Below are 15,401 nucleotides of genomic sequence, written 5' to 3'. Positions count from 1 at the left end.
GGACAATCTTCCACAATTTCTTTTTTTTCGAAATTTTCTTAGTTTTTTAACAAACTTGATTTTCAAGATGAACTTTTGGAAACATCCTGTTTAATTCTACTTAAGATAATAAAACCACAGCTTGATTGGGATCGTGTTAAATTTTTTAATTAGTTTGCAATGAATTAACATCTTTATAGATCTTTTTTCATCCAGAAGCATGGAATATCCATTTATTCCCATTTCATCATGTATCTAAATAATTTTAAGGGTGTTTTCTGTGTGTGTGTGTATTTGCTTGTTTAATAGACCTGCACACATACCTTGTTAGGGCAATCCCTAGGATTTTAATTTTTTTAATTTATTGTTTTTGTTGCTGTTTAGGTAAACTCTGTTTTCCTATTCTGTTTACAAACCTGACAGTTGTTATATTGCAAACTATTAGTTTAACACAAAGCTTGCATTCTATCGCTTTAGTAAACTCTGACTCATTCTGAAAGATTTGTAATTGCTTACATTTGCTAGATTTATAAATATATTACCCTGTAAATAATGAAGATCTTTCAAATAGTTGCTTTTTTGTTGTTTGTCTTGTGCTCTGCCCAACATTTCCGAAGGGATGCCAAATAACGATACCTGTTTGCCTCCGCAGGCACCGAGGGATGCTCCTGATGGCAAATAACAAGAGATTCTGAGTTCCTTGCAAGCAGAGTTCATGCTTTTTTTCTTTTTTTGAATCTTTAGCACTTATCACAATACCGAGAACAAGGGAGGTACACTATAGAAATTTATGTCATCAACAAACTTGTTTAAGGGAATAGGAACGCGTCTGAAGTTTCCCCATGAATTAGTGCCCATGTGCAGGGTGCATCTTTCTAGTCCCAAATTTATGAGTTTGTGTTTGAGTGATGCTTACTGCATTGCTTCCTAATTACGAGAGTAGGAATTGCCAGCATTGACTCCTTAAATGTTTCTAGAAGATTATTCACTAAAATATAAATAATTTGTACGTTCTCTTTAAGGATAAACTTTACAATAGTAATATACACCAATCAAAAGAAATCTATATACTCATACAAGCATGCTCTGTTCCCGATGTATTTGTCCTTCAATAATGTAATCTATGCTAATGCAGCCTTAAAAAATGGCCCTTGCCAAATGACATGAACAGGTTTTCTTGGAAGCATGCCAGGCTTAATAAAGAGCAACAACTACCAATACCATTTAAAGCACATTTCTGATATCATTCTGATATATATTTTAACCATGTTCTTTGTTGTTAATGTCATCAAAGGGTGTGATGAATAACTTTTGAGGCTTGTAAGTCTTTTTTTAATGTCACCAGTGGATCCATTTTTTAAAAACTGTCTTCAGAGGACTCATAATCTTCCAGGTGAATGTTAATCTGTATTTTAGGCAGCTGTCTAGAGATGAGCCTTGTGAGTAGTATATTATTTTTTGAGATATTTTGTTACATCCTTAGTCCCAGGCTATTCGTTGGATTTGGCTTAATCAGAAGCTAAGCATTTTAATTCAGCTCCTTTTTAATAAAACTCAGTTGCAAATAATATTCTGATACTATTATTATATTTGCAGCATTCATCTCGAAATCCAACCTAGCACTTTCTTTGCTTCCTTTTCTATAAACCCTTGGCTTCCCATTGTTTTGCACAGGGGTCTAAAGCCCACGACTTTGTTATAAGGAAGGATTTCTCTGTTTTTCCCCACTACTTATTAATGTAAGAGATCACAATGATGTGCTTTCCTCAAACTCTTGTTTTAAATGGATCTCATACTAAGGAAGTGATGAGAAATTTTGGACTAAACCTCTGCTTTTCCTGTGTCAGTGTTGCATTTCTCACTAAATCTTCAGTCTTGTCTCTTATCCTCAGAGTTAAGCTTCCCACCTCAGTGACACAATTGAAATCAACGAGTTGCTAATTGTGTGAGTGATCCCAACCAAAGTGAACTTACTGGTTTTCAAGGACCAGGGGTGGACATGCAGGAAACATCTCTGGCCTCCCAGTCCCCTCACAGAAGATTAGGCCACGTGGTGGTGGGTATTAGACCCCTGTGTGTAGTGTTGGTCTGTGTCATGAGGACCTGGTGGATGCCATTAATGGACAATAAAGAGAAAATTCAGCATCCACATAAACTCTTTAGCAGTCCATATCATGGATCCCAAGTAATACTCACTCATGCTGATAAAGTTCAAATGTAACAAAGTGTTAGAGAAATTATCAAGTTACATGAACCCTCAAGCATGCCACCAGATAAACTAATTTTACTCTACCTGGCTATGAGATTACTGTGTAGGCTCAGTCTTTTTCCATTTTGCTCATGCAATAAATGATCTGAGCTATCTTTTTGCATCCACTGTCTGCTCTCAAAGTTTGTAACTTCCTTTAAATCTTAAGCTACAACTCTGTTGTACGCTGTGAATATTAACTCAGCTGAATACTAAAGGTTGGTTCATCCAGCTGTCTCGAGCAGTAGAGCATTCATCGGAATCTTCCCAGCCCTTGGACAATGGGAATTTTTAGCTAAGGGTCGGGCAACTTGCATTTGAACCGGTGACTGCAAGATTAATGTTTAAACTGTCTGTAACTTCTCAAAGGTTAAAGACATGGTTGAGAGATTCTTTTAAAATGGCCATGTGGGATGTTTCACTGCAGGAGGGTCTACTTTACTTCTGAGTAAGCGACCCAGTAGTGCAGAGACATTGGCCTGGTTTTGTGTAGTTCTGGGTGGGATGCAAGACGTCTGCCTAGAAGCGTACATACATCAGTGAACCTGGGTGTGTTTTGAACATAGGTTCATTTTCAGAGCTGAAGTATGGAAAGGTGATGACACAAACTCAAAGTGAAAGTAGAAGCAAGCCTCCCCTTCCTTATTTCACACAGAAGTGGGCCTGAAGCTGCTGCAATCATGGGCATGTTTGATGTTGCAAAAAAGGAAGCAAAACAGATAAAAAGAATCCTGTGCAATGTGGCACCGTTTTCAGGTAACAGCCAGATTGGAAACTGCCCTTTTCTGAGAACTACTGTGAATCACAAAACTTCTCCCACTGTTTACTACACACAGCTCAGAGAAGTGGAGGTACAAACCAGCGTACCAAAACCTTAGATGCATACACATTATATATAATTATATAATGTAATATTATATAGTGTAATAATTATATATCAATAGATAACATGGTATATAACACAATGTGTAGTATATGAAATACATATTCAATTAGGTTATATATTATGCAATAAACATACCATATATGTTACATACATATAATACATGTGTATGCATGTACTTCTGTGATAAGCTTATATATAATAAACATACACATATATAATAAGCTTAAGAATGGGTATTCTAAGAGGGAAAAGGAGCTAAGGTAACAGGGTTATTTCAAAGACAATGGGACAAAATGCGGAGGGTGAGATGCTTCTGAGAACAGCAGGGCACCTGTCCTGTAGATCATCTTCTGCCCTGAGGTAGATAAAGTGAGAGGACTGCAAAAATTAGGTAAATAAAAACAATGAAATCACTGTGTCACCAGAATCACTCACTTGTGGGGCGTGTATTGCATGCAGGGGGCGTCAGCAGCTTCGGTGTCAGCAGCTCTTGGCCATAATAAAGGGACATTACTGCTGCTTTGAAGAGTGGCGATGGTCGCCAGGACCCATGGCAGCCTCGGGGGGTCAGCAGCGGTCACCTTGCTTTTTCCAAGGCAGGGAGAGGGACAATTCCCCATTCACTCAATATTTATCAACGCTCTTCATGAATTAAGAAATTTGACTCAACTCTGGGGATACAGAAGTAAGAAAAGCTCATGGAGTATCATGATGTTTACAATCCAATCAATAAAGAGCAGAAAAAAATAAACGTTAGTTCCTACCAGAAGCCAAATGAATACTTCGGAGGCACACATGGTATACGTCCTGGGGACCCCGCGCACATTTAGAACACGGAGGGCCGGAAGGTGCCCAGAGCAGGGCTTCCAGCTTCAGAACATGGCTGTTGGCCTGCTGGGAGCCTCCCTGGACCCCCAGTCTGGCGTGGGCAACACCACAGCGTGGGTAACATTTTATCATGCGTAAATTAACTGTGAAGGAATCCAAATTTAGCTCTTAATTTTTAGAACAAGTCTTTTCATTTTGCTTTCTAAGCCGTAAGTCAAAGTCGCAGAGACTCTAATCTAAGGCTTCGGATGCTCCAGGCTGAAGTAGTCCTAATGCCCATTTCAGGTCTGACCTGGGGGCCGACCCACTGTGTCATCAGGGCTTCTCCCTTTCCCCTCAGTAACCAGAAAGTGACCAGATAATTTAAATATTTAGCAGCAACAGGGTACCTAGTTAATTTTCTCCCATTTGCTCCACCTACAGGCCTCCCTGCCTCCTCCGGTGCCCCTTCCTCCTCCCTTTAGGTCACTCCAGAACCTTCCTGCCGTTAATTCCAACATTGGCATTTACGCTTCCAATTGCATGCAAGCCTCCACTTAGAGTGCATTCGACAGATTATCTCCTCTTGGCCTTTTGCTCAAACTTTCTGTATCGGAAGACAACACCGAACACCCAGCCTTGAGGCTACTCCAACAGCGCCATGGGGGATGTGTACTCTCTTGGCCAGAGGTGAACTCTGAGTTGGATTCACTGACTCTTGATCCCAGGCCAGGCTCCAGCCCACAGCGCTCCCTGGAATAGGTCTTGGCAGGGGAGCCACCAGTCTCCCGCCGTGAGGCGTGGAGCCACATTTTCCCCTCCGGCTTATTGTCCCCTTGGTCTCTCGCGGATCCCTCTCCCTGGGTTCTCCCAGCTCTTTGGCTGACGCTTTATCCCCGCTTTTGGACTCTACCTTTTTTGTCCCAGGTGTTCTTTTCCTACTTCATAGCTTCTCTGGGAGATGTTATTTTTCCTTCTGGATTGCTCATTATTTTTAAGTTGGAAGCCAACCTATCTATAGCCCACATTTTCCTCTTAGCACCTGAGCTGTGTGTGTAGCCACTCCCCACTAGTACGCACTGCAGAAACATAAACATCTAGGACTCTAAGGCAGACCTGGTTGCCCACAGGCCTCCCCCTCCCCACTGGGCCTTGCTTGGTTGCTGGTGGTTCTTGGCTTGGGGAATAGCACCGCTGTCACTTAATTATAGGTTTCATACTTCCCCCTTTGCACCTGCACATCAAATTAACAGCTAAGTTCAATCCATTCTGCGACTGAAATTTCTTGCAAATCTACCATCTGATTTCCATCCCTACCTCCACTGTCTCATTCATCACTATCGTCTCTCTCCTGGATTCCTTCAAGAGACTCCAGACACAAACTTCTTTCAGTCGCTTTTCCTGCCCCCAAAGAGTATCCCTTCCACAGTGATATCTTGAGAACAAAAAATCACCACTTTAAGCAAAACTCTGAGTAGCCACCCTGCTGTTCTTAAAGTTCAAAGTCCCTAACATAACTTACAAGGCCCTCCACGATGTGGTCCTGGCTTACCTTCCCAGTTTCGTCTCCCACCTCTCTTGGAATCATGCACAATTCAGCTACCAGATCTGCCTCGAGGACCAAAGGCCTTATTCTGCCAGCTATGAGGTCTAGTCTTGGCAGGCAGCCCTCCTCTGTGATCCTTTTTCCAAACTGCCTTAGCTGAAGAGAATCCTCTCACACAAAGCAATGCCACCCCCATTCCCAGAATTGCATCTATTCAATGAATGGCCCACTCGGAGTAATAAAGGCCGGTTGTGTTATCCCAGCTTGGAACAACCTAAGGGCCGTCTCAGCTTCAGGGCTCCTGGTGGGTTTGGCTGAGGTCTCTGTGGGGATGGTGTGATAGCCGACTGCCTTCTCTGCTTCGTTCCCTCCCTTCCATATTCTGTAGTAAAGAATAATAAACCTTCCACATACTGATCTGTCTCCGAATCTGCTTCCCAAGGAGCCCAACCTGCAAAAAATCGCCAGTTCGCATTTTTGGCTCTTAACATACTGAACATTGTTGAATTTCTAGAATGCTTGTCTTGCTTTCAGTCACCTCCAGGCCTTTGCTTTCCAAATGAGAAAAAGCCGCCTCTCACCTTACTTCCCTATTCCCAAAAGGTCCCCTTTTAAATGTATTCTTACAGTATCTTATACATCCCACATCACAGTTCTTACTGCTCAGCACTACAACACCCCTAGAGTGTAAACTCTACCTTTACGCTCATATCCCCAGTGCCTGGCACAGAAGAGATGCTCAGTAAAGAATTGTTGAATACCTTCATTCATTCATTCTTCATCCTGCTAATTGGGTAGTTCCATCAGACGGTCCCAAATCCAGTGGCCATGACAGACTCTCCGAAAGTGCAGTCGCTTTCGCACCAGTTTCCCGCCACAGTTTATCCTGATGATGGCGTCTCCTGGACGGGCATTACTCTGGTTTGCCTATTTTGTTCTTCACCTGCGTTTTCATGGCTATAGCAATACATTTAACTACTTAAAAATAGCATTGCTGGCCTGGGTGCCGTTGTGCCTCTTTGCCATGATTTTAATGTATTATTTTTGGTCTCAGCTGCTTTTGTTGATTTTATGCTTTGATTTTTTTCCCCAAGTTCTCGTGGGGGTCAGGAGCTATGCTCTATAGTGCCCATATTCTGGTTGCCAGTGATAATATACCCTTGCGGTGGAAGGGACTCAACCAACATTTCTCTCTTTTGATTCTTTTTCTGGTTTGCAAAAAAAAAAAAAAAAAATACAGTTTCCAACAATTGGTAGCAGTTTAATATGTTTTTTAGCAGGATTTCTGCTTGTGCATGGACAGAAACAATAATTTTGGGGAAAAGGTAACACTATCACGTAGAGTTCATAAGAGCCAAGAAGTAGATATTTACAATGCAAAAGATAACACCGCATTAATATCCAAAAAATACCTGACGACACCACTTATAAAACACGTTTCTGTTCCCATTTGTAGCTCGGTGGGCACACTCCAGTTGGGCTTCAGCTCTCACCCTGGTGCAGAATCATTCTCAGTAAGGGCCCCAGTGTTACCCAATTCAAAGGCCACTGTTCAGTTCTTCCTCTCTTGACCTTGCTGGTGAACACTTCCCCCTTTTACACACTTGCCTCCACTCTCCCCTTTGTCCCCTCTCCCCACCTTCCTGTACCCCCTGGGTCTCTCCTTCTTTCATTCCTCCTGTTCTAGGGATCCCTCTCTTCCTTCCGTGTATATGCTCAATGGTTTCTTCAATCCTTAGGACTTTGCTCAGCATCCTAGACTTTCTTTTTCCCCGTTAGAGTAATTACTGTGTTGTATTCTTCACAACTGTTTGACTGTCTGGTGCACTTGAGTGTGAGTTACTTCAGGATAGAGATTGTGGTTTTTTGGGCCCTGGTACACAGAACAGAGCTCCAACACAGCAGGTGCACAATACGGTAGATCCCCCCACATCTGCGGGGAAATGTTTCAAGACCCCCAGTGGGCACCTGAAAATGAGGACAGCACCGATTATTCTACAGCTGACCCCCAAACAACATGGGTTTGAACTGCATGGACCCACTTATACACCGATTTTTTAAGAAATAAATAATATTGGAAAATTTTTGAGATTTGTGACAATTTGAAAAAAACATTTTCTTTGCATTAGCTACTTATACAAATACAGTATATAATACATATAACATACAAAATATGTGTTAGTCGACTGTTCATGTTATTGACAAGGCTTCCAGTCAACAGTAGGTTATCAGCAGTTAAGTTTCTGGGGAGGCAAAAGGTATGTAAGGATTTTCGACTGCACGAGGCATCAGCACCCTTAAATCCCACACTGTTCAAGGGTCAGCTGTATATACTGTTGTTTGTCTATACACACATACCTATGACAAAATGTATCAGGCACAGTGAGAGGTTAAAAACAGCAAATAATAGAGCAGTTGCAACGATGTAGTGTGAATGTGCCTGTCTGTCTCAGAATATCCTGCTGTACTTACCTGTTTTCTTACTGTGATGAGGGGAGGTGATAAAGTACCCCAGGGCAAGATGAAGTGAGGTGAGGAGGCAGGCATTGTGACACATGTGAGGTTAGACTGACCGTCTGACAATACGTCCATTATTATCACTGGATTCCCGCCAAGGGACGGGGCGACTGAAATGGAAAGCACTGTCCTCGAATAAGGGGGCAATACTGTGACTTTAATGGATGAATATCCTCATTCATTTCTATAGTGTCATAGTAAGACTAACACACAGCTTTACATATTTTACAAGTTATGCCTGGCATAAGGACACCTTGCTGGAGGGACGGGTGGAGTCTGAAATCTCAATTCTGCTTTGTTCACCCTGGCACAGGGCTGTGTCTGCCTGGAAGGAGGGGCACATTTTTCTAATTCACTGGGATTTTTTTCCTCCCTATGGGAAATCGGCAAAGGCCAGCAGAGGCCCTGAATCCATGTCTGATTGGATAAATCTCCCCACTTCATCCTTTTTCAAAAGTTTTTCAGCTCTTCTAGGCCCTTTATTCTTGTTGAAATCTATTTTAAAAAATCTTGCTGAGACTTGCATTTTTATTACTTTGTGGAGAATTGTCATCTTTTTGGTATTTAATCTTTCATTAATTAATATGGTCTATCCATTTATTTATGACTTGTTATTGCCTTTTAATACACATTAATCATTTCTTCAAAAAGGTTTTAAAAAATAGTTTGTGAGATCAATTCCCAAGTTTTCTCTCCCTTTCTCGTTCTTGTTTTTATGCACACACACATACAATTACCTTTTACAACTGTGTGTTTCTGATCTTTAGGAACACAATTTTTTGCATAATTATGAAGCTACGTCCTTTATACTTATTGTCCATTAAGGGTCCTGTCCATTAAACTTCCTGTCCAAAACTTTAGTCCGTTTCTTTTTCCCCTGGGCTATCTTTGGAGTTTCTTTCTCCCCCCAATAATTTGTAAGAACTTTTGAAAGGTTAAGGCTGTTTTTTGTCATATACATGGCAACGTTTTTCTAGTTTGCCATTTAATTTTTACATTCGTTTATTTCGTTTTCATAGCCAAATGATCCAGTACCATTTTATTCTCCACTGAAGACCACCTCTGTCATTAATTTGTGCTTGTAGCCTTCTTTCGCAGTCTTGTTAACTAGCTGAAGCACTAATGTGTCTTGGGATTTTAGTCAATCACTTAAACTCTTTTGAAAGCTAAGAGGATACTTTGCCTTACCCCTGCAGTAGTTTGAGAGAATGCTCCTGACAGAATTCATCTTTCTGCACGGCCTCCTCCCAATAAATAGGCAATGAATAGGTGAATGCATTAGGAAAAGTGGAGACATCTTTCTACTCAGATTTAGTTTTCTTTGGAACGAAGCTAGGTTTTGATTTTTATTTTTTTGCAAGATAATGTGGTAGACAGAGAACGAGATACTGATGCAGAGGAACAGGAAGGAAGGCATGAAAGGCAGACTTCCTAGGAATGTCTGAGCTGTTGATTGGCTAGTCAGAAGTTCAAACAAGTACAGGAACCAGTTCAGAAATACACTGCAGGTGCGGTGGAGTTGACAAGGTCGGAGGTTTTTGCTTTGTTTTCATTAGAAGCGGTGTACAATAGACCACCTATCTTCAATGATTATAAATTCAAGTTTGGTATTGTTTTATCTCTACCTCCAGCCATATCACTTCTTTACCCACTAGTGGATTGCTCTGAAACAAATCTTAACCATCCTATCATTTCAAACTGTAAATTTTTTAGCACGTATCTGTAAAAGATAAAAAAAAAAGTATGACCATAAAGCATATTACTAACATCCAGGGTGAATTTGAATTTGCAATCTTACTAACCTAATGCATGAAGGAAGCCTAGTGCATTTTGGTTCAAGTGGTCAAGAATCTCTCCAGCTTGGCACTGGACTACCTGGGTTTAAGGCATTACTGTCAACTTCCTGCCCTGTCAACTCTAACTCTGCATTTCCTCTTCAGTGAAAGAATGATAAATACTTGTCTGATCCATTTCAGAATTGCCAACAGTATAAGTAAGAAGTGAAAACACAAGATTTAAAATTGTGAAGTCCTAACTTCCAGTCCACGGCTTGCCTTGGTAAATGACAGCGAGGACAGATAACCGACGGGAGTGGGTTGTCTGGGTCTGGCCTCGTCTGCGGCGTTTCTTAGGATTCTGTCCCTGAAAAACACATTATTTGGGTACCTTTCTTTTGTAAGTTCAGGGTTGCAGACGCTCATGCTCATAAGCACTTTGCTAAGGGAACGATGTTTACCTTCACCTCTTGTGCGTTTCTGCCCACACCTTATGATTTCATTAACAGCGCCGAGAACTGATTACTTTGTTAAGTAATCAGGATCCTCTGAGTGGAAACTCAACTTCCTAAAGTTAATTTTAGTGGCCTTTTGGCCAACAGAGAGTCAAAAACTAACAGGGAAAATAATGCGTTTCCTTTCCCACAAGCAGCCCCCGCGACCCTACAAAAGCATCTGGCTGGGCACGTTCTGACCCTGGCGGAGGAACTGACTCATCTCCCTACGGGGGGACCTCTCAGAGGCTGTTTTCCTAAAGGGGACCAGCGGGGCGGTGTCCCTTCTTCCCAGCGCCCTGATTTCCACTCTCAGATCGGAGATAGGCCGCGGCTTTCGTTTTCCTTCCTAGTTTGCAGACGCGCGCGGGGCTGCGGGGGCGCCGGCCGAGTGGGGGGCGGCGGCGAGGCCTGGGGGACCCGGGGACCCAGGGGACACAGCGCGGGGGGCCAAGGCCGTTTCCCCCGCGCGAGTCCGGGCCGCGCCGCCGCGGCCAGTGGGATCCGGTCCCGGGAGGCGGCGCTGTCACGCCGGCCCCCGGCCCGGTTCTGCGCAGCGCCACACCTCGGCCGAGCGGCTCGCAGGCCCGGAGCCCGTCTGGGGGCCTCCGCGGGCGGGGCGGGGCGGGCGGGGACCGGGGGCCGGGAGGGCGGGGGGGGCCGGGGAGGGGGAGGCACGGGGGGCCGGGGTGCGGGGCGGGTGGGGATCCCAGGCCGGGCGGGGGCGCAGGAGCCCGGGGCGCGGGGCGGGCGGGGATCCCGGGCCGGGCGGGGGCGCAGGGGGCCGGGGCGCGGGGCGGGCGGGGATCCCGGGCCGGGCGGGGGCGCAGGAGGCCGGGGCGCGGGGCGGGCGGGGATCCCGGGCCGGGCGGGGGCGCAGGGGGCGGGCCGGGCGCGCCGGGGGAGGCGGGGGCAGCGGCGGCGGCCCGGCCCTGTGCCTGCCCCTGGGCCGAGCGGGTCGGTCCCTGCTGCTGCCGCGCGAGGGGCGGCGGGCCCGGAGCGGGTCGGCCATGGCCAGTGGCAGCTGTCGGGGGTGCGAGGAGGAGGACGAGGAGACCCTGAAGAAGTTGATAGTCAGGCTGAACAACGTCCAGGAAGGAAAACAGATAGAGACGCTGGTCCAAATTCTGGAGGACTTGCTGGTGTTCACTTATGCGGACCACGGTAATCGCCTGCCGGGGGGACGGCTCTTCGCCCCCCACCCTGCCTTTTGCAAACTCCCTCTGGGTTTGGAGCTGTGCAAACTCTCCACTCCTTGCAGAAAGGAGCCGAGAATGCTGGGAGGGCTTGCGCTCTCTTCTCTTGCGTTCTCTGCCCATTCCAGACCTAAAAGGGTCGCTATGAATCGTAACTTGACTTCTCTTCCCTCATCCCTTTCTTTTCCAGCCTCCAGGTTATTTGAAGGCAAAAATGTGCACGTTCCTCTGTTGATCGTCTTGGAGTCGTACATGAGGGTCGCCAGCGTGCAGCAGGTAGAGGGGCTGTTTCCTCTTTGCCCAATCCCTTGCCCTTTGCAAGTAGATGTTTTTCTGTCAATATTCTATACCTAGAGTTCTGGATTGTGTCTGAGATACGGCTTGACAGACCACAGCCTGATTTTTAAGATGGGAGCGCTGTCAGGTTGCCAGATGTTAACGGTGTGAAAGGGCCCCGTGTGTGCAGCCTAACAGTCTTGAAGAAGTAGCTATACTGTTGACTGACGGACTTTATGGATGGTGCCGGGGTGGGGTTGAGGTTTAGTTCTGTCATTGGCTAGATGAGTTCATCAGTGTTCATATCAAATTATTCTAAGATTCTTTCCAATGTACAGCATGTCCTAGGGCTGACATCATTGTGAATAGTTTGGGAAAGGGGAAGAATGAACAGTAATAAAGTTGATAATTAAATTAATAAAATGCTGGAATTGGCAAACTCTCATAGGTTTGTTTATAATTTGAAGACAGATTTCCAGCCTTCTTTAGTTGCAGTATAACTTACGTTATCTAAAGAAAGTCATGTTTTATGACTCCCCTATGAGTTTAAATTTATACTTTTCAACTGTTTTCATATAAAATGAATGTAAAAGTGAAACTTCTAGAATCTGTACTGTAGGAAACCCAGAAATTTGCTCAAATATTTGACATATTAAAAAGGGAGCCCTAACATGATAATTAAGAATGCTCTATAGTCAAAACAAAATTACTGCCTCACTTGTTAACTTCCTTTGTAAATTTTGAGATTTAGAGAACTGAAACCAGTTTCGTCATTTGCATGTTAGGTCCTGAAGGGAAAGTGGATTTAACTTTGAACTCTATCAAGGTGCAGTCAGAAAGTCAATTTTCTTCCTATCTGCTTGAGACGGTAGATGGATTTAAGAATTATCTGGAGCTCAAAATCTATCTTCTTGTATCTTTGTGTTTATCTGTGTATCCAGCCATGTCTAGTCTGAACCATATACCTAGCTACTTTCAATGAGGACATATTGTAAGTGGAATAAACGGCAACTTTTATTTTTTTCTCAACTGAAGTACTTCCCATCTGACTATTGATTTTCAGTCTGTTAGCAAACCAAACCATGAAAAGATGGGAGGCATGATAAAGACACTGTTCTTTTTAGCACCCAGTGTCTCAATTTTGCCCATGAAATATGAGTCACTTTTCAGCCTTGGCCCATTGAGCTTGCTCTCCACCCACATCATCCCTCCGTGCTTGCGTCTGCTCTGATGTTCCAAAGCGCCTCTTCTCACTGCCTCCGTTCCTTGAATTCTAAGCTGAGCGGTCACTTCTACTGGGCCCTGCTTACAACAACTGGACCCTGTGGGATTCGGTTTGCAGAGTCCAGACTTGAGAATCCAGCGGGAGACTAGAACATACCCACCACCTCATTCTTCTTTTTGGAAACTGCCCAAGCCTCAACATGCTTATCTGGAGTAGTGAGGAATGTCACTCAACATTCTTGCCCTGTGGGTACCAGAGACTGAATATGCAAGAAAATAAGGCACTGTCTTCTAATTTGGTAATTTAAGGGAATAGCGCTATTAGTTTCAGCACCATACTTGTATTAGTCTGCAAAGGGTGTATGGAATCTCACTACCCTCTCAGAAATCTCTGGATATTTTTTGACTCAGAGTTAAGCAGCTCATTTAGGATCACAGAGCTCGTGACGGAGCCAGGACTCAAGTCTTTACGCACTTCAAGATCTCTTCCCATCATACAGTCCCCTAACTGATACATTCACAAGCTTTTGTGCAACTAAAAAGTGAAATGGTTTGGTAGAAATACTGTGGTCATGCTAGGCACAAAGACATTACCAATTTTATTATTGGCTTATCAAAGGGATGTAGAAAGGGATCTGTCTACTGATAATTTAATCTCCACTTAAAAGAAAGTGTTTTTTTCCCCTCAAATTTCTTCATATTTCTGGTGTAATTAGCATAGATCTCCTTTAATACTTTATATGTTGAATTAGCTGGAAGTGCTGAACTAAAAGCTTTTCATGATGAATGTAACATGTTAGTCCAGACTCTGAATTTTTATTTTCAAGATCTTTTCATATTTTATTAATGTTTCTTAATAAATGACAGTCTTCAGAGAATTGGCATTTAGGCTAGCTGTCTTATAATTTAATTTTCCTGCCAGTCAGCTGGTCACTTCTCTGTGTTCTTCGGTTTGACATTACTTCTCTTTATCCACACTGCTTCAATCTTTGAAGTAAGGGAGTGAAATAAATGAAAGTGACTGAAATGTTCTGTAACCCCTAAACTCTTTCCTATTGTGTATTAATTAGATACTTGAGTTTACAGAATAATTATAATAAAGTGAAGCACCAATTTAATTGTATTATAACTGTGCAGAATGGGAGCCTTCTTCTGAAAGATACGCTTTTAGTTGACTAGAGTAACGGTGGCTGCCTCTGCATCGCTGCCGCTGCCGGAGATTCTGTTCAATCACAGACGCTCACCTGCCCCAGTCTTTCCGCGAAGCAATTACTGATGGTCCTGCTTCACCAACGAAAACAACACAGGTGTTCTCCTCGAGTCAGCCATGCCGGCACAGAGATGGCTCTAGCATCCCATGTGATTCATGATTTATGTCTCACCAGAAGCTGCTCTGAATGTTACTTTCTTAAATACCTGGGGGGGAAAAATGTCTCAATATATTTTATCAAAAAGCACAAAAATAGCTGGGTTCTGTGACGACTGGATGGTCCATGTCTGTTCAGCTTACGTGGAGGAGGATGTCCTACTTGAATGTAGGTAAAAATAGCTGTCAGGAATTGCTGCCTTTTCAAGCAATTTGAAAGCATGTGAAAGGGAGCTATAACAAAGCGATTTACGCTTAATTCCGAAAAGATCCAGAAATATCCTTGCAAAGAGATCTTGTGTCATTTTTATATTGTGAAATACCCCTTGTTTGCTCCTATAAATAAGAGACCTGTGCCACTGTTCCTTACTGGCTGCATAGAACTGTTCTATCTTGCCACTCAGATTTTCGCATCCCTCAGCTCCACTTAGGCACCCAGTCTTATTTAACAAGCACCCTCTTCTTACCGTTTTGCACCTTCCTCTCCTCATAGCTCATCAGTTTTAAAAGCTCTCATTTCCCTATTTTGATTGACTAATTTATAATTTTTTGAAATCTGGCTCAAGTCCTACTGTTTCTATGTTCTAGTCCCTTCTGAGTAATTCTAGCTGGCAGTGAATCCCACTTTCAGGATTCATATTGATGTTTATCACATATCATACTTGGACACTTGTCATTTATTTCTAGATGCCGCATATATAGGCATTTTCTATTTTCTTTTGTTCTTTTTCTGACCATATCAAGTGTAGTTCTGAAGTACAACAGAAAGAATGGAGAATTCCTTAAGTTTAGAGAGGCATTTGTAGCAGGAAGGCTGTGTTACTTTTAATCTCCAGCTTGGAATTAAAAATAACACCTTTTATAAGAAATCATATATTTTTAAGAAGGGCAACTTATTCAAGGTGGCATGTATAAAGGGACTGAATGAAGATATATTTAAAATGCACCAGAAAGATTGTATTTCATTTGGAAATGTGAGTCTCAGGATGTTTGTGGTATCTAGATAGTCTATCTCCTGTCTATCTAATATGCCTGTCTCTCTTTCCTGTAATGGATGTCATATTATATATATATATATATATATATA

The 15,401-nt window shown here is 43.3% G+C and overlaps 1 protein-coding gene and 1 long non-coding RNA gene across 5 annotated transcripts in view; one reads left to right on the top strand and one right to left on the bottom strand.

The window, feature by feature from the left end:
• Window positions 1-270: 270 nt before the first annotated feature.
• LOC108393529 (uncharacterized) lies at window positions 271-4,307 on the bottom strand. The gene is made up of 3 exons (XR_012125791.1): window positions 3,878-4,307; window positions 3,549-3,784; window positions 271-647 (listed from the first exon to the last, which is right to left on the bottom strand). It is a non-coding gene; the product is annotated as an uncharacterized lncRNA (long non-coding RNA).
• A 6,839-nt stretch (window positions 4,308-11,146) lies between these two features.
• LRRK2 (leucine rich repeat kinase 2) overlaps window positions 11,147-15,401 on the top strand; it is a 120,037-nt gene continuing 115,782 nt past the window's right edge. For 3 of the 4 annotated variants that reach the window (XM_073223795.1, XM_073223792.1, XM_073223793.1), the window contains exons 1-2: window positions 11,148-11,416; window positions 11,639-11,724. In XM_073223795.1, coding sequence (XP_073079896.1) covers window positions 11,263-11,416; window positions 11,639-11,724 — 240 coding nt within the window. In that variant the 5' untranslated portion in view covers window positions 11,148-11,262. Of the gene's footprint in view, window positions 11,417-11,638; window positions 11,725-15,401 lie in introns of all 4 variants that reach the window. The other variant, XM_073223798.1, reaches the window with a different exon arrangement.

The sequence above is a fragment of the Manis javanica genome, chromosome 15, assembly GCF_040802235.1.
Source record: "Manis javanica isolate MJ-LG chromosome 15, MJ_LKY, whole genome shotgun sequence".
Lineage (NCBI taxonomy): Eukaryota > Metazoa > Chordata > Mammalia > Pholidota > Manidae > Manis > Manis javanica.
The sequence above is the reverse complement of the archived record's forward strand: the minus strand, read 5'-3'. Positions and strand labels throughout refer to the sequence as shown.